The 20149-nt window shown below is 40.6% G+C and overlaps 1 protein-coding gene and 2 non-coding genes across 9 annotated transcripts in view; 1 reads left to right on the forward strand and 2 right to left on the reverse strand.

Moving 5' to 3' along the window:
* The window catches only part of LOC109698858 (electron transfer flavoprotein subunit beta lysine methyltransferase), a 40349-nt gene extending 27237 nt beyond the window's left edge, over positions 1-13112 (forward strand). Inside the window, exon 3 of the transcript XR_012450805.1 lies at positions 12897-13112. This is a non-coding gene — a transcript (electron transfer flavoprotein subunit beta lysine methyltransferase). The remainder of the gene's footprint in view (positions 1-12896) is intronic.
* The window catches only part of Amn1 (antagonist of mitotic exit network 1 homolog), a 51254-nt gene extending 31565 nt beyond the window's left edge, over positions 1-19689 (reverse strand). For 6 of the 7 annotated variants that reach the window (XR_012450804.1, XR_012450802.1, XM_074083080.1 and 3 more), the window contains exons 1-2: positions 19530-19689; positions 4675-4807 (exon numbers count right to left, since the gene is read on the reverse strand). Coding sequence is in view for 4 of the 7 variants with exons in the window: in XM_074083080.1 (XP_073939181.1) it covers positions 4675-4807; positions 19530-19567 (171 nt within the window). In the remaining 3 variants the exon portion in view is untranslated. The remainder of the gene's footprint in view (positions 1-4674; positions 4808-19529) is intronic. The other variant, XR_012450803.1, reaches the window with a different exon arrangement.
* LOC141410641 (U11 spliceosomal RNA) lies at positions 3700-3833 on the reverse strand. The gene has a single exon (XR_012435469.1). It is a non-coding gene; the product is annotated as a U11 spliceosomal RNA (small nuclear RNA).
* Positions 19690-20149: the final 460 nt, after the last annotated feature.

The following is a 20149-nucleotide window of genomic DNA, read 5'->3' on the forward strand; positions in this document are numbered from 1 at the left end:
GGTCGTAAACCATGGTAACCTCAGACAGAGCTGTGAGGAATTGCCCATTAGAGCCATGCAAAAGTTCAGGACTGAGATGAAAGACACCATGCAGAGAAAAGCACCCATTCCTGTCTTTGTCTCCACTTGTAAATAAACTTTCCAAAGTAGGCCTCCCCTGCTGACCTTATCTAAACAACATTAGGTCCCTAGCTCACTACCAGCCCAATTAACCTAAACAATCTAAGGTCTCTAACTCACTGGTTAGGACACTATAACCTGAGCACATTTTCATAACCTGATGCCCTGCACTGCCTTTTAAACACACTGTGAATTGGGCTGGGATGTAGCTCGGTGGTACAGCGCTTGCCTAGCATGCATGAGGCCCTGGGTTCGATCCCAGCACCAAAAAAGAAAAGACAAAAAATAAATAAATAAATAAATATCCTGTGAATCCTGTATTCAGGGCTCAGACACAAGTACACATCTGAGCCTGCTGGCGTAAAAATAAAATCTGAGTTCTCCACTCCTCCAAGTGTCACTTGGCTTCTTGTCAGTCAAAACATTCCCCAATACTACCACAAATGAAAAGTCTGACTAATACCAAAGTCTAGGTTCAAATGCAAGTTAATATGAAGAAAATAAAGGTACATCAGGTTAATGTAGAAGAGACACTATGATACATGAAGCACAATTACAATGTAAAATCACAGTGCTAGGAATAGGATGGAATGCTGTCACTGAAGCTTGCTTCCTTTTGATCATAGACTTTGGGTAAACATGAGGTTAAGCCAGAGCAATTAGCATTCTAGTCTGCCTACAATGATGAGGGACATTGCTGCAAACCCAAAGACAATATTTAAAAGTAAGTAGTGTAGAAACTATTAACTAGCATTTGAAACACAAATAGCAAAAATGTAACAGATAACATAAGAATAATAAATATTAAGGAGAATTTATTTACTATGCGTTTTTTGTGTATGTGTGAGACTGGGGTTTGAACTCAAGGGCTTTGTGCTTACAAAGCAGATGCTCTACCATTTGAGCCATGCCTCCAGTCCATTTTGCTCTGGTTATTTTGGAGATGGGGTCTCATGTACTATGTGTCTAGGCTGGCCTCGAACAGCGATCCTCCTGATCTCAGCCTCCCAAGTAGCTAGGATTTCAGGTGGGAGCCCTCAGTGCTCAGCTTACTATGCTTTTTAACAAGTAAGAAATGAAGGGCTAAAGTTGAAGCACTAATCTGAGGGCAGAATGAGAAATGATTATCATTTTCTGGTGCCGGACTCTCTGTCTTACAGCCTAATACCATAGGCTTAATTACCTTCTTCATCAGCTCAACATGGCTGATTCAGACTGAGGCAAGGCCCTTACTCTTGCCACTACCAGAAAGAGTGTACAGGGTGTTATGTGCTCAAAGGACAAAACGGACATCTGGAGAACACAAGTATTTCAAAAGAAAAACAAACTGGATTATGATTCCTGCTTCAGGAGCAGAGGAATTAGAACAGCAAAGCCAAAGACATTAACAAGCAAAATGTTCTAAAAGAAATAAGGGAAGATGTTATAAGAAAAGAACAAGAACACATAAAAAGGTAAACTGGAAATATTAGATATGAAAGCTAGAACAGTAGGAAAAAAGTATAGTATATACAAGATAAATAGACTAGCTGAGGAATGAGCAAGTCAGTGAAAGAGTCTACCCCCCCACATACACAATTATTTCTCAGAAGTGCCTCTTTGCTCCTGCTCGTTCTGTCTCTTAAGGATTAACTACTCACTAAAGCCTAACTCATAAAGATTAATTGCACACTAAAGTTAGCAGAATGAACAAACCCTCCCTTTCCAAGCATTTCCTAGTCCCAAGCTACAGGACATTACACCAGAAAGGATGTTTGCCAGCAATGCTGCTTATAACAAATGCTAGCACAAGTAAATTTTAATTGACACAGAAACTTTGACCATCTATGTCTGCTTCAGATCTACTGGACTGCAATTCTCACTGATCTAATGTGAACAAGATAACACAAAATATACACAGCCACACTCCGGAAGAGGCTATTTTTTAGAACCCTGGACAACCTGAGGTGCCCACCTGTCTGGGACCCATACACCTTCCTTTGAAAAACTGTATAAAAAGACACTCTCTTAGGACAAGGGGGTAAGATGGTCACTGAAGGTGAGAACTTTCCATCTTCCAATTTGCCAGCTTGTTGCTAATAAAGCTCTTTCTTTTTCTGCCAATCTGCCTCTCAATTCATTGACTCTATTGGGTGATAGTGGAATTGAACCTTGCATGGTTACTTTAGTAGGAAGTGTAAAGGATTAATAAAAAACATAAGAGTTAAAAAATATGAAAGATTAAAATAGAAATGCTAACATATGGGTACTAGTAATCTTGGAATAATAAAATTAAATAGTAGAAAAAAATTCTCAGAATTAAAGAGAAAAGATTTTATACTGAAAGGCCCAACAGGATCTATAAAGGGTGATTCTTCTTTTGGAAAAACAGAAAAATTCCTGAATTGTTTTCTTATGATATGAGGTTGCGTGCATGTGTATGTGTCTTGCTCTTTTTAGGAAGGAACTTTTTATAACTTTACCCTTTGTACAACATACAGCAATATGCTGATTTTCATAGACTATTTTATTTTCCTGTCATAATTTTGTCTGTGTGTGGTACTGGGAATCAAACCCATGGACCATGTGCATGCTAGGCTCTACCACTGAGCTACCCAGCTTGTCTGTCATTATTTTTGAACATCAGCATGATACCCAACAAAAGAACTAATTTTTCTTTCTTCATTCTGTTCTTTTTTCCTTTTTGAGGTACTGGGGTTTAAACTCAAGGCCTATACCTTGAGCCACTCCACCAGCCTATTTTTGTGACGGGTTTTTTTTCGAGATAGGGTCTCCTAAACTATTTGCCCTGGCTGGCTTCAAACCACAATCGCCCTCAGCCTTCTGAGTAGCTAGGATTACAGGAATGAGCCACCAGCACCTGGCTCTCATTTTTTTTTTAAATCAAGAAATGTGTGAATTTCCCATGCCTTCTAGTCCTATTATTTTTTCTTTTTTTTTTTTTTAACACAAATAAGATAGCTTGATGCCTTGAAAAGCTGAATTATGATTTCATTATATGATCAAAGGCTGAAAAATACATTCTTTATTCTAAGCACTTGCTAAGAAAAATTACACTCAACTTGGAAATGAATAGGAAAAGATTACATTACCTTTAAAATGAAGCCAGAGTCCTGCTGAGAAGCCTGCCTGAATTCATTTGCCAAGGCCGCAGTAAAAAAGTACCACTAACGTAACACAACGGAACTTTGTTTTTTTACATGGTGGAGGAAGAAGTCTGAAATCAAGGTGCTGGCAGGCAAATTTTTCCTGAGGACTCTGAGGGGACTGTCCCATGCCTCTCTCATAGTTTCAGATTAGGGCCAGCAATCCTTCACTTGCAGACACTTCACTCCAGTCTCTGCTTCCATCTCCACATGCAGTCTCCTTGTGACTCTGTGTCTTCTTAGGGCCATCCTCTTGTACAGATACTAGTCATGCTGGTTTGGAGGCCCACTCCACTCCAGTGTGACATCATATAACTAAATATATCTGCCAATGGCCTATTTCAAAATAAGATCATTTCCTAAGATATTGGAGATTAGAATTTCAACATTTGTTGGGGGTAGGGGAGCAAACACAACTCATAACACTTTTTTTTAGGGTGCTGGGACCAACAACCACCAGCTGTCAATGTACCAAAAAATTATACTTCCAAAATCTCTTGATGTGCATTTGGCAAAAAGAGCAATCAGGCTGCACTACATGTACCACACACAACATGAACCCTTTCTTGCTACTTACTATTAGTTGAAGCAACGATCCTAATTACCTTACAATTGTGTAAAGTAAGATGTTAACTTGTAGAAAACTGATAAAATCAGATGCAAAAACTTGTGGTAGAGAAGATAGCCTTAGTCATTAGTGTTTTGTTTTGTTTATTTATTTTTTGGCAGTACTGGGGTTGTTTTGTTTTTGAAACAGGGTCTCCCTGCATAGCTCAGGCTGGCCTGGAAATCATGATCCTCCTGCCTCACCACCCTGAATGCTGGAATTACAGGTGTGAACTCCCATGCCCGACTCCTTAGTCATTAGTTTTATTGTCCTGGAAGACATTATCCAATTCTGTATCTAATTTAGTGAATTTACTTCAGCTTGTTTCTTCTAAGTTCATATAGGTATCAATAAATAGGTATCTGTTTCTCATCTATCCTTTGAACTAGTTTTACATTTCTACTATTTCTTTTACTAATGAGCTTAAGACTTTGACACACATTTACTATTTATGTAAAAATTATATATATATTTCTCATTTTTAGGATTATGTTTTAACATGCTGAAAGATTAGAGCAAAAGGATAGTTTTCACACAACGTGACTTTCACAAAATTAATTAAATCATTTAGTAAATGTAAAAGGTATGAGCCTTCTCTTTCAATCAACGAAGAAAAGAACCAGCCTGCTTCTATTAGTCTGGCAACATTAGGCCACCTTCCTTACTTTGTAACCCAATTTCCCATTTGCTTTTGCATTGAGGACACAGGCGCCTACTACTGACCCAGCTGGACTTCAAAAACTGAAACCATATGTAAGCAGTAAAACACAAAATGCTTGCTTTGCAGTTATGCACTCTTACCTCACTTATATTTGAATCTGTTATTCGCCCTTGTGTGCTCATTATCTTAATCAGTCTGTCTTTTATGTTGGGAGGCAACGGCTTGATGTCTGTGATGTATCTGGAAATATTCTCCATGAAGCACCAAAGGCATCTGAAATACAAATATAGTGTAATAAATCACACTGTGCTATACTGGTCGCTAACACTTTTCAATGCTGTTTGTTAGCACTTAGCCCTTCATAAACCAGTGTGAATCTTTATTAACATTTACAAATCTAGTTTGACAAGATTCAAAACCCTATTCCATGTAAAGTGATAGACAAGATGGTTTTCCTCTACATTTTTTTTTCAGCAAACCTCATTACCAAGATGCATTTTAAATGAACTAAAGTTGTTTCCCTTTTTCCTGTCAGTCTCCTTGATTCCTAAGACACGGATATCACCAAGATTTCAATCACATATTCCTAAGTAAACATTAAACCAGGGCCCACTAATTGAAAGTTTTTATCTATTAATCTAGCAATCTTGTTTCACTATTTTTCTTCAATTATGGTACCAAGGTTTGAACTTAGGGCCTTGTGCTTACTAGGGAGGCACTCTACCACTAGAGCCACTCCACCAGCCCTTCAATTATGTAGGTAATAAAATCTCTAGAGAAAGAACTATAACCACAAAGATTCTACAATGAGTATAAATTATAGAGACTTGTACATGCATAGAGTTATCAGAGCAGACAACAACCAAGACCCTTAAGAAGTTGAGGATGATCAACTCCAAAATAGTCTGATTTGGTATACTGACAACTTCAAGCCGAAAGGACTTGAGACTAAAGTTGCAGAATGGGTTGTCTGACCTGCCCTTTCCTACACATAGCAAGCCACAATCATTCCTGTGTAAAGGATACCTTCCTAGTGGCAGGGCCAGAAATAACTGGTACTCACCAGACTATACCTGCCTGATTTCAGTTAACTAGCTTATTCTGTCATATGTATTGGTATTTTGGTAGACAAAAACAAAATTCATATTTGTTTAAAGTGTGAGTTTCTCAGATGAGCATGAATTGTGCTATTTCTATACGTGCATATAATGTATTTTTATCAAATTCACCCCCTCTACTATATTTTCTCAACCTCCTCCCTTTTTTAAACCGTATTTGCTGGAGTTTATTATGCTACTTTCATACATGTATGTAATATGTTGATCCTATTCATCCCCCAGGACCCTCTCCTTTTCCTGTCTTCCTTCTTCTTCCACTCTTCTACAATCATGTCACATTATTATCATTTTAGGTCTAGATTCTGCTATGAGCAAAAACAGGCAATATCTGACTTTTTTGAGCTTGCTTATCTTGTTCAACACGATGGTCTCTGGTTCCATCCATTTTCATTCATAAACATGAGTGTGCAAGTGTCTCTACTGTATGTTAACTTATACTCCTTCCATATATATGCCTCAGGGTGGCACAGCAGGGTCATACGATAGTTCTATTTTTATGGTTTAAGATGTTTTTGGAGTACTGGGGTTTGAACTTAGGGCTTCATACTTGCTAGGCAGGTACTTGAGCCACCCCTCCAGCCCCCATATTTAGTTTTTTGAGGAACTTCTATACTGATTTTCATAGTGGCTATACCACATTTCCAACAACAGTGTATAGGGTCTCCCCACCCCATTCCTTTCCAGCATTTGTTGTATTGATGATAGCCATTTTGACGGGGATGAGACTGAATCTTAGCAGTGTTTTGATTTCCATTTCCTTTATTTCTAAGGCTGTTGGGAGAAAAAGCAGTTTTGTTTTTTTTTTCTTTTTGAGCTACTAGGGTTTGAACTTGTGCTTGCTAGGCAGGCACTCTACCACTTGAGCCATACCCCCCAGCCCTTTTTGCTTTAGTTGTTTTTCCAGTAGTGTCTCATGTTTATGCCTGGGCCAGCCTGTACCACAATCCTCCTATTTATGCTTTCCTCAGAGCTGGGGTGAGAGGCATGTACCATGACTCCTAGCTTTTTATTGATTGAGATGGGGTCTCAAGAACTTTTTGCCCAAGCAGGCAAAAATCTTCCCAGTCTCTGCCTCCTGAGTAGCTGGTATTACAGGCATGAACCATGGGACCTGGCCCAGAAGCTTTTCAAATATCTTTTGGTTTCATTGATCTTCTCTACATTGCTTTTATGCTTTTCATTTTATTTATTTATTTCTGTCCTAATATTATCTCATTCCTTCTGCTTGCTTTGGGCTTAATTTTTCATATTTCTTGAAGTGAAAGATTAGTTTATACATTTGATATCTTTCTTATTTTTGATATAGGAAATTACAAATTTCCCTCTCATAAAGCTTTAATTACATCCTATAAATTTTGATGTCTTCATTTTTACTCACTTCAAAAATGTTTCATCTCTTAAACATCCTTCTTTGACTCCCTGATTATTAGAAGCATGTTAAATTTCCATATATTTGTGACTCAAATTTGTTACTAATAGCTAATTTTATTTCCTTGTTAAAAAAAAATTCTCTGTATGTAAGAAACAATTTTTAATTTATTAACTCTTGTTTTATGGCTTACCCTATGGTATACCCTGGAAAATGTCCTATATCACTTGAGAAGAGTATTATCTGATATTGGATGGAAGGTTCTACAGATGTCTGTTTGTTCTATTTATTTTTTGTGTTGTTCAGTGTTCTAATTCCTTGTTGGTTTTCTGCCTAGTTTTATCTATTATGGAAAACTGGGTGTCAACGTCTTCAACTATTATTGTTGAATTTTCAGTTTCTTCTTTCATTTCTGTCAGTTTTGTTTTATGGATTCTGGTGCAGTTGTTAGGTGCATATACATTTATACATGTTATAAAGTCCTGGCCAGGCATGATGGTGCATAGCTATAATCCCAACACTCAGGAGGCTGAGGCAGAAGAATTGCAAGTTTCAAGACAACTTGGGTTACAGACCATTTGAGGCTAGTCTGGGATACATGGCAAGACACTGCCTCAGTGTGATGGTGATACTTTTTATGATTAAAAAAATGTCTCTTTCAGGCAGTACTGGGATTTGGTTTGGAACTCAGGAACTCAGGCTTGCTAGACAGGCCTTCTACCACTTAAGCCACCTCTTCAACCCCTTTTCGCTTTAATTATTTTTCGGACAGGGTCTAATGTTTTGCCCAGGCAAACACAGCTGGGATTACAGGTATGTGCCAACACATCTGACCCCAAAATGTCTCTATCTCTAGTAACTTTTTGTTTAAGTGGGTATTTTGTCTGATATTAGTATACCCCATTTTCCTTACACTTGCTGTTTGTGTATCTTTCCCCACATCCTTCTGTTCTCTTTCAGACTATATACACTTTTGAATCTAAAGTGTGTCTCTTCCAGTCAGCACATAGTCAGGTCTTGTTCTTTTATCCAGATGGACAATTTTTGCCTTTTTGTTTGTCTTTTGTGTCTCTATTCCTTATTTACTGATTGTTTTTGCATTTAGTGAAGGTTTCTTTTCTCCCTCTTCCCCCACCCCTTTTTTTTGGGAGTACTGAGGACCTTACCCTTGAGCCATGACTCAAAAAAAATGATTTTTTTCTAATATCATTTAGTTTCTTCAATAATATTTTCGTTATATATTTTAAGTTATTTCTTACTGGCTACTCCATGGATAACATATACTTCTTATCGTATCAACTTCAGATTGTGGAGCAAAATGTACTGGTGTTCTCTGGGGCAGTAAGAAAAGGACTGGGACATCTGGGCCAATATGCTTTTTGGGGGGTTCCCAGGGGAAGCAGTGCCTATGCTCAGGCATCAATACTGGAGTAGGGAACTAGAGAGAAAAAAGTATCCTCACTGCCCTCATGATTCCAGGTCAGCTGGCCTCTCCCACCACTGCATTTTCTACACTTCCAACCAGGGAACAGCAGTCTCCTGTTGGCTGTTGCTGTAATTTATAACTTTTACAAACATCAAGCCTCTAGGTCTCTGATCCCTTAGCAAAAAAACACACCCAAATCCAACTGATGGGGTTTGGGTAAAATTCTCAGTGGGGAAGAGAAGTTAAAGTCCTGTGGGTGGCTTATTCATGTATAGTTGTGATTTTTCACTGCTAATAGTGAAATTGGTATTGTTTTGTTACACCTCCCTATTCAACTAAGCATCAGAGTGGATTCTCCTGTTCCAGGACTGGTACCTATGGAGAGGTAATAAGAAATAGGAGTTTGCCTTCCAGTCTACCTACCTGTCTTCTGAAAAGTCCTGGAAAAAAAGAAATCATAGCTTTAAACACTTAATAGCTACAAAAAGTATACAAATCTTTTTCAAGTACAAGATTATGGCTGTCACAGCCATTACACACACTCTATTAACCTGGTACTATGCTTGTGCTGAAACTGAATGCTTGAGCATAAAAACTTGTAACAGTTTAGCCCAGGCAAATGTAAGATTCCCCATCTCAACCAATAGGTGGATATGGTAGTGTACACCTGTCATACCCAGCTCCGAAGGAAACTGAGATTGGGGAAAGTGCTGTTCCGGGACAGTCTAGGCAAAAAAGTTTGTGAGACTCCATCTCGATGGAAAAAAGTTGGGTGTGGTGGCATACACCTATCATCCCAGCTATGGCAGGAAGTATAAAATAGGAGGATCAAGGTCCAGGCCAGCCTGGGAAAAAAGCAAGACACTATTTTCAAAATAACCAGAGCAAAAAGGGCTGAAGGCAATGCTCAAGCAGTACAGCACCTGCTTAGCAAGCATGAAGCCTTGAGTTCAAACCCCAGTACCAGCCCCCCACCCCACCCCTGAATAAAAATCAATAGCTTTTCTATATACCACTGGAAAAGAAGACAAGAAAACAATCTCATTCCCAATAGCCTCAAACGAAAATACCTAGGCACAAATTTAACCAATGATGTTAAGGACTTCTACAATTAAAATTATAAAGCACTTGAAGAAAGAAATTGAAGATGGCACTAGAAGGAAAGATACCTCTCCTCCATGTTCATGGATAGGAAGAATTAATTTTGTGAAAATGGCTGTAATACTGAAAGCAATGTACAGATTAAATGCAATCCCCACCAAAATACCAATGGCATTCTTTACAGAACAGAAAATCCTAAAATTCACATGAAGGCACAAAAGTCCTCAAATATCAAAGTAATCATGAACAAAACAGCAATGCTTGTGGCATTATAATATATGATTTCAAATTATACTACACAGCCAGAGTAACAAAAATTGCATGGTACTGACATAAACAGACACAAAGACCCAGAAATAAACCTAAGCAATTATAGCCAATCAATTCTCAACAAAGAGGGACCTAAAACAAATGTTGAAGAAAAGACAGCTTTTCAACAAATTGTGCTGGGAAAACTGGATATCCACACATAGAAAACTGAAACTAGACTCCTATTGTTGTGCCCAGATCGCGAGACCCCCCAAAGACCACTCAGGAGTCTGAAATCGTATGTAAAGACAAGGAGCCTTTATTCGGGCTTAAGCTTGGGCTCTCCAACCTCACCGAGGTAGCGGATCTGTGCAGAGAGCCTCGAACCACAATTAGGCAGGGCTTTTATTGAGGGGTAAGCAAGGGACGGGGCTTTCCAACTTGGCAGTTACACGGTTGGGTGTTATTTGAGTAATGTAGGCTTGGCCTATCCGGATTGGTTGACCCTAGCTGCATCCGGGCTGTAAGGAATGCAGCCAGGCCTATTCCTTATTTGGGGCTGTAAGGAATGCAGCCAGGCCTATTCCTTATTTGGGACTGTAAGGAATGCAGCCAGGCCTATTCCTTATTTGGGTAAATATTTGGTCGTCTTGAACAAAGGGACTGTCTTGTTCATTTTTGATTGGCTCAGGACCGGGATGGTGCATTCCAGAGGAAATCTGTGGTTTTTCCAGTAACTCAGGGTCAGGCTTAGGTTAGCTCTAAGATGGAGCCTAGTTTCGAAATGGAGTTACCTCTGTCATTCTAGCTGGGGTCCAATATTATCTCTAACCCAGTACAAAAACTAACTCAAAATGGACCACACACTTTAATGTTAAAGACCTAGAACTTTGAAACTACTAGAGGAAAAAAAACAGGAGAAACACTTCAGGTTATTGGCATAGACATCAATTTCCTGAATAGGACTCCAATAGCTCAGGAAACTATAGCAAGAATTAAGATTCTGCACCACAAAGGAAACAATTACCAGAGTGAAGAGACAGTCTACAGAATAAATTTCTGCCAGCTATTCATCTGACAAAATATCCACAATATATAAGGAACTCAAAAAATTATATCAAAAAACCAAGTAACTAAATCAATACATGGGCAAATGATCTGAACAGACACTTCTCAAAAGAAACACAAATGGCTAATAAATATATTTTAAAATGCTCAACACATCTTTAGCTGTCAGGGTAACACATATCAAAACTACACTGAGATTCCATTTCAACCTCAGTCAGAATGGCAATTAACAAAGTGAAACAAATAGGACTGAAGATATGACTCAAGTGGTACAGTGCCTGCCTAGCAAGTGTGAGAACCTGAGTTCAAGTCCAGGTACTTAAAAAAAAAAAAAAAGTAGCCAGACATGAAGGCACATGCCTGTTCTCCTAACACTCAGGAAGTTGAGGCAGGAAGAAGGCAAGTTCCAGGTCAGCCTGGGCTATACAGTGAGACCTTGTCTCAAAAAACAAAAAAGAACCACTTTTTTGTTGATACATTGTTGATAGGAATGTAAATCAGCACGGTCACTACGGAAGACATTATGGAGGTTCCTCCAAAAGCTAAAAATAAAGCAGATATGGTGGTACAGACCTGCAATGCCAGCACTCAGGAGGTTGAGGCAAGAGGATCAGGAGTTCTAGGTCAGCTTGTGCTACATAGTGAGACCCTGTCTCAAAACAAGTTAACAAACAAAACTAAAAATAGAACTTTTCCCAGCTATACCATTCCTGAGTATATATCTGAAGGAAGTACCTTTCTGATGTTTATTGCAGCTCTATTTACAAGCTACAAGCTATGGAATCAGCCTAGGTGCCTGTCAACAGTTGAATGGCTAAAGAAAATACAGTATATATACACGAAATAATATTATTCAGCCATAAAGAACAAAATCCACAAAATGGATACAACTAGAGGTCATGTTAAGCAAAATAAACCAGATACACAAAGACAAGTATTACACATCTTCCTTCATATGTAGAAACTAGAACAAAAAAAGCAATGGGAAAGTAACAGAGGGACTATCAGGAAAGGAGAAGGGATGATGAACAGGAAAAAAGGGAGGTTAAGACAGAGTAGTATGGAAGGCAGGTATGATCAAAGCATGATATATATGCTTGTATGGCAATGTCAGTGAAACTCACACTAATATGCACTAACAATTTTTAAAATGTTGAAAAAAAAAGATTGTTGTTGGCCTGGTCCTAGTGGAATTTTGCTTTTTATATGAAAAAGCAACAACTTTGGAGTTGTTGTGGCTTTATTTGCCACTCCCATCACCTAAGGCAAAGCCATAGGCCATTGACTCAGAGAGGTTCTAAATATATCCACTAGATTATCTGATGGTTTAGCTCAGTTAAAAGCTAATGTATTCAGCTGATGGGTATCAGTAGCTGTACTGCCAAAATGACAACTTTGGAAGATGTCTATAGTATGAGCTAGTTAGGACAATGGGTGAATTAAAAGCTGTTAATGCTTGTCTTGGAAAATGGCTTCTGTGCCAAATCTGTCCTGTTGCCTGTTTTATAAAGAAAGTTTTCCTGGGACACAATCATATCCACTCATTTATGAATTGTCCAATTCTGTTTCCATACTGTAATGGCAGAAGTGAGTAATTAGGAGAGATCATATGGCCACCAAAGCAGAAAATATTTACTGTAATATTTGGACCTTTACAAAGTTTGCCAGTATCTTTCTGCCTTAGACAACAGACAATATTCCTAAAGTTAACATATTATATTTTTTCTGACTCTTGGACTGTTGCCAGTGGCCTAATCACCTTGGAAGAACACAGACTGTCAAATTGTTGGGGTACTTTAACTTGCAGCCCACCTAGCCTAAAATCAGCTATAACTGGCATGACCCTTGTGTAACCTCGAGCCCCACTCCCTGAACAAAGGGAGGTGGAACGGTTTCTGGGAACAGGGAGTGTTTCTGATTGATTTGCTGAACGGAATGTTAGTCAATATGTTAAGACATCTGGTGTTTTTCAAGCTCCTGACAAGTAAACCTGATAAGTAAACGTCTGGTGTTTTTTTTTTTTTTTTCCAGTTCCTAATAAGTAATCGTACCCCACCACCAGGATGTGGGCAATGTCAGAAAAATGTGACCCCAGAGGCATGAGGAATTCCTGTGTGACAATGATTGATGCTTTAAAGAGTATAAATCCAACTTAAACTTTGCATTCAGGGTCCTTGTTGAAACCTGCTGCTTCGGGTGAATACTCAGACCCTAGCTAACTAGAAATAAACCTCGCCTTGTGACTTACATTGTCTCGAGTGTCTTTTGTCCTCTCAGAGGGTGGCCGGCCTCGGACCCCAACAAAATTAAAGGTAACCCTCTTTAGGACCATGAACTGTGGAAACAAAATTGCAGCTGACAGTCCGATATGCATGGATATAACTCAGACCTTATGAAATGGACTAGAATCACACTGCTAATCAAGTATGCACCACCCAGATTGCTGCCAAGATCCATCTTTATACCAAACAAAGCAATACATCCACCAAGGCCTGGCAACAAAGTAAAGACTAAATGCAGCTGGTGCTGAAACTACCATTGCATGCCAATCTTGTGCTTCCCTTCAAGTCAGCCTGTGGGCTGGGGATACAGCTCAGTGGTAGTATTTACCTAGCATGCACAAGGTTTGACCCCCAGCACTGAAAAGAAAAGAAAAAAACAGAAAGAAACAGCCTGTTTGTCCTGTAGTGAAACAGGCCACCCTGCATGAGGCATTGTTCCTTCTTGGTCCTGACAATCCAACCTTTTATAACTTTTGATCTAGCCTTTTATAACCACCCCCCCCCATACACACACACATATCTTGAGGCTATCACTGATGCCTTACTGTTGATATTTTTTCAGGTTATGGTTTTCCTGTTCCAGTTGGATCATTTAATTCTATCCACACAGGCCAGGATATAAACTGTATTGTTTTTGGTTTTCCTTTTATTGCAAAGGTCACCTAACAATAAATGAATAGTCAAGGTACTCAGTGGACATTTCACACCTTTATCATCCTCGGGTTGCTGGCTTCAGTGAGAGGTAAAAATAATGAACTTTTAACACAAATGAGCTAAAGAGATTTCTGACTGTACCCACTTTCTCCTGTTCCATGTGTTTTGGTGAGATAGTTTGGTCATTAAATGGAACTATCCTTTGAAAAGGTTCATATTCTCTTGAGTACCTCCTAGATAATGATCCAAATGAAAGGGATTGAGGGTTATCTAGACCTATTCTGAAATTTTGGCATTCTACACTGACAATTCCTGATGCATCTTCCTTTCCCGTAACAACCATAAGCCACACCCTTCTCAGTGGCAGCCTGGCCAAATGGGAATAAAGGGAATTCAAACTTAATTCTGTTTTAATCACCTGGATTCTCTTACTGAACTGAGACAGACCAGGGGTCAGCAAAACACTATGACCCACAGTCTGCATCTGTTCTACCACAAGTTTTTTTATAAATAAAATTTTACAAACACAATGTTGTCCATTTCATTATATATTACCTATGGCTGTGTATTGTAGCTGTGAAACAATACCCAACTAAAATATTAACTTGTAAGAAGGGTAAAATCAAATTCTGCACTAACAATCACTCCCCTTATGTTTTCCTCTATACAGTATTTAACTATACTTTTTTTCCCTGTATTATCACCCTGCCACCTTCCCACCCCAACCCCACCCCCGTCTCCCTGCACCCCTTCTCTGCCAGTCTTTTTCATCTTGACCCTTTAGAATCCTCTTCTGAGCTTAGGTATTGAGGCTGTGCCATGAGTTTCAACCTCCGTTTCCTCAGCCAACACAGTGGGGAGCTTGGGCACAAACAAGTCTGATACTAAAATGCTATTATGAAGACTACTTATCTATTTATTTATTTATTTAGAGACAAATTCTCGCTATGTAGTCCATGATGGCATCAAACTCACCATCCTCCTGCTCAGTCTCCTGAATGCTAGGATTACAGGCATGTACTACCACATTGGCCTAAGAAAACTATGAAACCATCAAAAAAGGTTGCTGATCAAACAAAGCAGTTTATTAAATTTGCTGCAGCAAGGGAGACCACCTTGATAGGATTTTAGTGGTTTTTCACTAGAACAATGTTAGGCAAGAGTATATAAAGTGTTTGGGATATAAGCTGAAGTACTTTGAGAGAGTGTTTTTACCACCAAAAGACAGGGAAGCAGTTAGGATTGGGCAAAGTTTGTAACATAGTAACTTCAGGCTTATAAGCCTTGATAAAAAATTTGTTCTGATAAACATTAAGGTTTACCCTAATAATCAAATAATTTGTCCTGCTTGTCAACTACTTAGATATAGTGATTTTTAAAATTTCCCAAAGTAACAAGTTATGTTGACATAAGTGGTTTCAGGCCTACCAGTTAACACACATTGCCTCATTCTTAAGACAAAATGAAGTGTTCAGTTAAAACTTAACAAAATCTGTAAAGTAAATGGGGAAAAGGGGGAGCCATCCCATCCAATATGAGTTGCTCTAAATTTCATAGTTAAAAGAAACAACTTATTAAGATTTAGCCAATCAGTTATGTGAAGAGTTGATCTACCGAAGGAATGACTTTTGGCAAAATGGTCTGCTTCTAATGTAAGTGTTGTACAAATTTTTTTCCTCGGCCTTCTTTTCTCCTCTCTATAGTCTCTCTCTTCATCATGGCTTCACCTATCATCTATAAGGAGTTTTCCCCCATTTAGCCTCAACCCTGATCTCTCTTTCAGACTCTAAAGTATTTTAAGTGCCTGCTTGATATTTCTTACTGGATGTTCGGACTGGTTTCCCTACAAGACACCAACTCTTCTATAATAATCTAGTGATCATTCTCCCAATCAAAGCTGAAAACTCTGATTTCTGATTCTTCTCTTTCCTTGGTTCCTCTATTTGAACCATTCAGCAAATGCCAGATCCAAAGGATTCTCTAAGGCTGGTCAGTGAGAAGGTAAGGAGCGTATGCAAGGATGTAAACCAAATAGTTTCCTCATGGAGAAAGTCCCATCAGCTGGACTAAATCGTGTGCTCAAGATCCTTTTACCATGTTATACACCCCAAACAGCTAGCTGACCAAATGCCATTCTCAGATTATACCTTATCCCTAAATGGTTACAAACTGTGGTTCTAAAGGCAAATACAGACCGTTATACTCTAGTTAGGACAATGTAAGTCATGTGGTCATCTTTTATGTTTTACTTCCCAGTTTCTGATAATTATTCTTGACTTCTGCTATTCTATTTCCTCTTTTCACTAAGCACTATGAATATGTATACATCTACTTTTAACTGCTGGATAGTACTCCATGGCACCTCGCCTAAGAGATGGACATTCTAACTCCCTACCACCAGAAATAATTGTCTCCAAGTCTAGGCTCCCCATACCTATTCCCAAGATTCTACAAGTTCCCAAAGTGTCTCCCTATTCCCAATTCCAACTTAATTCAAATCTCTGTTCTCAGCACAGTTCCAAAACCTTTGATAGCTCCTCACTGCTAGAGTACTCTTACTTCATTTTGGTTCCCAAGGTTCTACTCCTAATTATCTGGCTTTGTTTTACTATTCCTTTACTCATATTGTGTCCTCCAGTCAAAATGGAACACCACTTCCTGGCCTTCTCATATATTTCTAACTATTCTGCCTGTCACACTCATTTATCTTATTCTACTCACTCAGATTCATTTCTTTGGATTTTCAACTGCCAGATGTTAATGCAACCATGAAAATTAGGATCAGTGAGTTCTTGATCCAGCCAAAGAAAGAATTCAGGGGCACAGACACAGAGAATTTCACATAGCAAGGTTTATTAAGGCAAAGTGAAAGTACACTCTCAAGAAGGCAGAGAGCAGGCAACCCAAATGATCGATTGAGTGCTCCAAGCTCTTGGGGCTTGAGGTTCTTATGGTGGCTAATCTATCGCTATGCTAAATAATTATGGCGCTTTCCTGAAACAGTGCCTGGCTTTTCCAGGAAGGGGCTGTTCAGGGAGGGGGCTACCTTCCAAGGTTTGTTGGGAACCAAGATGGCAATTTGTAAGGCAGTGCATACATAAAACAGCAATCTTAATTATATGTCAGTTAATATGATCCTCTGATTGACCCTGCTGCTGCTTTCTGCAGAATTAGGGCAGAAAGCCCTAAGACTTGGAGTTCACAATATTAGCAAATAACAGGATGTAAAACTAGGCTGTTTGACAGGATGTGGTCAAAGTTTAGGACCAGAAGAGGGAACAGAAAGCTCTTGTTTGTGGATGGCTGGATGGCCTCTCTGTGGGCAGCCAGGCCTGACCCTAACTTCCTAATACCCTCTCACTACCAATCTTCAAAAATAATCGCTTTTACAAAGCCTTCTCCTGGTTTTTTTTTTTTTTTTTTTGGTACTAGAGTTTGAACTCAGTGCCTTGTGATTGCTAGGCATCTGCTCCATCACTTGAGCCACACCCAACCCTTTTGTGCTTTTATTTTTTCAGGTAGGGTCTCATGCTTTTGCCCAAGGCTGGCTTCCAGCAGTGATCCTCCCACTTAGATGGGACCACAGGTTATGCCACCACACCTGTCTTATTGAGATGGGGTCTCCCTAACTCTTTTCCTGGGCTGGCCTCAAATCATCATCTGCCTTCTGAGAATTTGGATTATAGATGAGTCACTGTGCCAGCCCATTCTTTTCCTCATCAAAAATTTCAAAATACTTTGTTATCCCTCTTTTCTAGTATTGTTCTGCCTCTACTATAGTTATTTATATACTTAACTCATACAGTCCCATAGGATTGTACTGCCATTATGCTTGTTATTTCACAGTCTTCAGCACAGTACTTCATACACCACATATACTCTTTAAGTACATGCTTCAATGGGAAGTATGTGATAAATGCCTTTAATTCCAGCACTCAGGAGGCTAAGGCAGGAAGATCAAGTTAGGCCAGCCTGGGACAACACAGGATAACTGTCTCAAAAAAAAAAAAAAAAGTAAAAAATAAATATAAGCTTAACCAAATATTGAGAAATCCTAAAAATAAGGAACAGTGGGTACAAAAGTTCTATGGAAACGAAAGACTTGATTCTAGTCACTGGAATTCAGAGGATCATTTGTGTGAAACCCTCGAGGAGGCTACAAGAATGACTATAAACCAGGCGCTGGTGACTCATGCCTATAATCCTAGCTACTCACAAAGCAAAGATGAGGAGGATTGTGGTTTGAAGCCAGACCAGGCAAACAGTCCACAAGACCCTATCTCGAAAATTACCCAACCAAAAAAGGGCTGGTGGAGTGATTCAAGTGGTAGAGCACCAGCCTAGCAAGCAAGAGGTCCTGAGTTCAAACCCCAGTACTACTGAAAAATATATAAATATTCAGAGATATATGAACATTTAACTATGTGCCAAGCACTGTTCTATGGGTTTTACTTGTTCTGATTTTTGATCTTCTGGTTTTTGCATTCATAGCAGTTCAATAGGATATAATAACTTCCATTTACAGTTAAGAACACTGAAACCCAGGCAAGCTGTATCATTTGCTAGATTGTATAACTAGTAAATGTTAGCTGTATGACTAGAACCAACAGTTTGTCTTCACAATTTGATTTTTTTGGTGGTACTGAGATTTGAACTCAGGACTTCCAGCTTGGTAGACCCGGGCTGTACTATACACTTGAGTCAAGTCCCCAGCCCACAGCTTACGTTTTTTTTTTCTTTTTTTTCCTGTACTGAGGCTTGAACTCAGGGTCTCACACTTGCTAGGCAGGCACTTTACCACTTAAGCCACTCCGCCAGCCCTTTGTTGTGATGGGTTTTTTTCAAGATAGGACCTGGAGAACTATTTGTCCCTGGTGTCTTCGATCTGTGATCCTCCTGACCTCTGCCCCTAAGGATTACATGAGTGAGCCACCGGCGCCCGGCTCCTACTTGGCATTCTTAACCGTTACCCTAACCTGCCCTTACTGATGGAAATAAGATCCCATTTGGATCAGGTATAAAGTTTATGCCAAGAACTACAGCAAGGCCTTATCCTCAGGGCTCCACCCAAGTCTCAATCTACGCGGGGAGAACCAAGTGACATCTCGCCTAGGAGAAGTGACTGAGGACGGAGGGCCAAGAGCTTAGGAGATGCAAAGTGACACGGCAAATCCTATTGCTTTAGAGGGCCAGCAGTGGGTCCGGGTGTCTGTTTTCTACGGGGCAATGGGAACGGTCAAGAAGCCATCCCCGACTGCCATGGTAACCACAATTGCCAAGGTAACTGCAATTTCTGGTGCCAACCAGCAACGACTAACACTTGGTGGGTTTGTCAGACCCCGCGTTAGGTTTATTCCGCACAAGCTCTCCGTGAGACGGGCTCCATTATCACGGTAATTCCACAGACGGGAGCCGGGTCCCAGAGCTCGTGGATGGCGGCGCGGGACCCTGTTCATGTCACCCCGTTACCGCAGCCGCGCGAACTGTTGCCGGGAGCACGTCCGCAGGCCCGTCTTGCTCTCCCAAGGCCACCGCGGGGAAGGCCGCGGAGAAACTGTCCTCCCGGGGGCGCCCCGAGCCGAGGACTGAGGGTACGCCGCCGTCCTGCGCGCGGGACCTAGGAACAGAAACCGAAACGCCGGAAAGGCGGGGAGGGAGAGCAGCGCGGGCCCGTCGACGGAGGAGGGGCCCGGGCGGCGCGCAGAAGAGGCGGGACCGGTGGACTCACAGTTCCAGGAGCTGACTGACCCGCCGCTGAGGAGGCATCGCGGAAGGCCTTGAAAGCCTCTTCCTCAGTCTCCAGGCCGCCAGAACCCAGCCAGGGACCGTGAGCCAACTCCCGTCTCCAGCGCGCGACGCGTAGCATCCTGGAGACGTCACACGTATTCATTCTGGAGACTGGGGCGTGGCCACGCTCGGGGCTACAGAGCAAAAGAGGAGCGTACGCTTGGGGCGGAGCTATTGAGGTCTACGCAGAAGGATCTACACTGGTAAAATGTAGAGGAGCCCTAAGCATTGGCGAGGCACGCCGGGAGTTGTAGTTCTTCCTGCTTGCGGGCTGCTTTCCGGCTCGCCGGGGCGGTTTCCTCCGAGTTCCAGCCCTCCTGCGCGCTGCCCAATCAGAGCTCTCGCGAGGCTCGGGTGAGGCTCGTATTTAAGCAACGAGCTGGGCGCCGGGCCTCACCGTTAGCGGAGCACACGGACACTCGTGTTGGAGACGGACTCCATCCAGTGACTTCACACACTGATCGCCTTCTGAGCAGCACGCTGTGATCTACGTGCTTCTGCTTTATTTCAGTAGTCCATTTCATTGTAATCCTGCGAAGTCGGACTTAATTAGCCTTATTT

Source organism: Castor canadensis, chromosome 8, assembly GCF_047511655.1.
Source record: "Castor canadensis chromosome 8, mCasCan1.hap1v2, whole genome shotgun sequence".
In the NCBI taxonomy this organism is placed as follows: domain Eukaryota; kingdom Metazoa; phylum Chordata; class Mammalia; order Rodentia; family Castoridae; genus Castor; species Castor canadensis.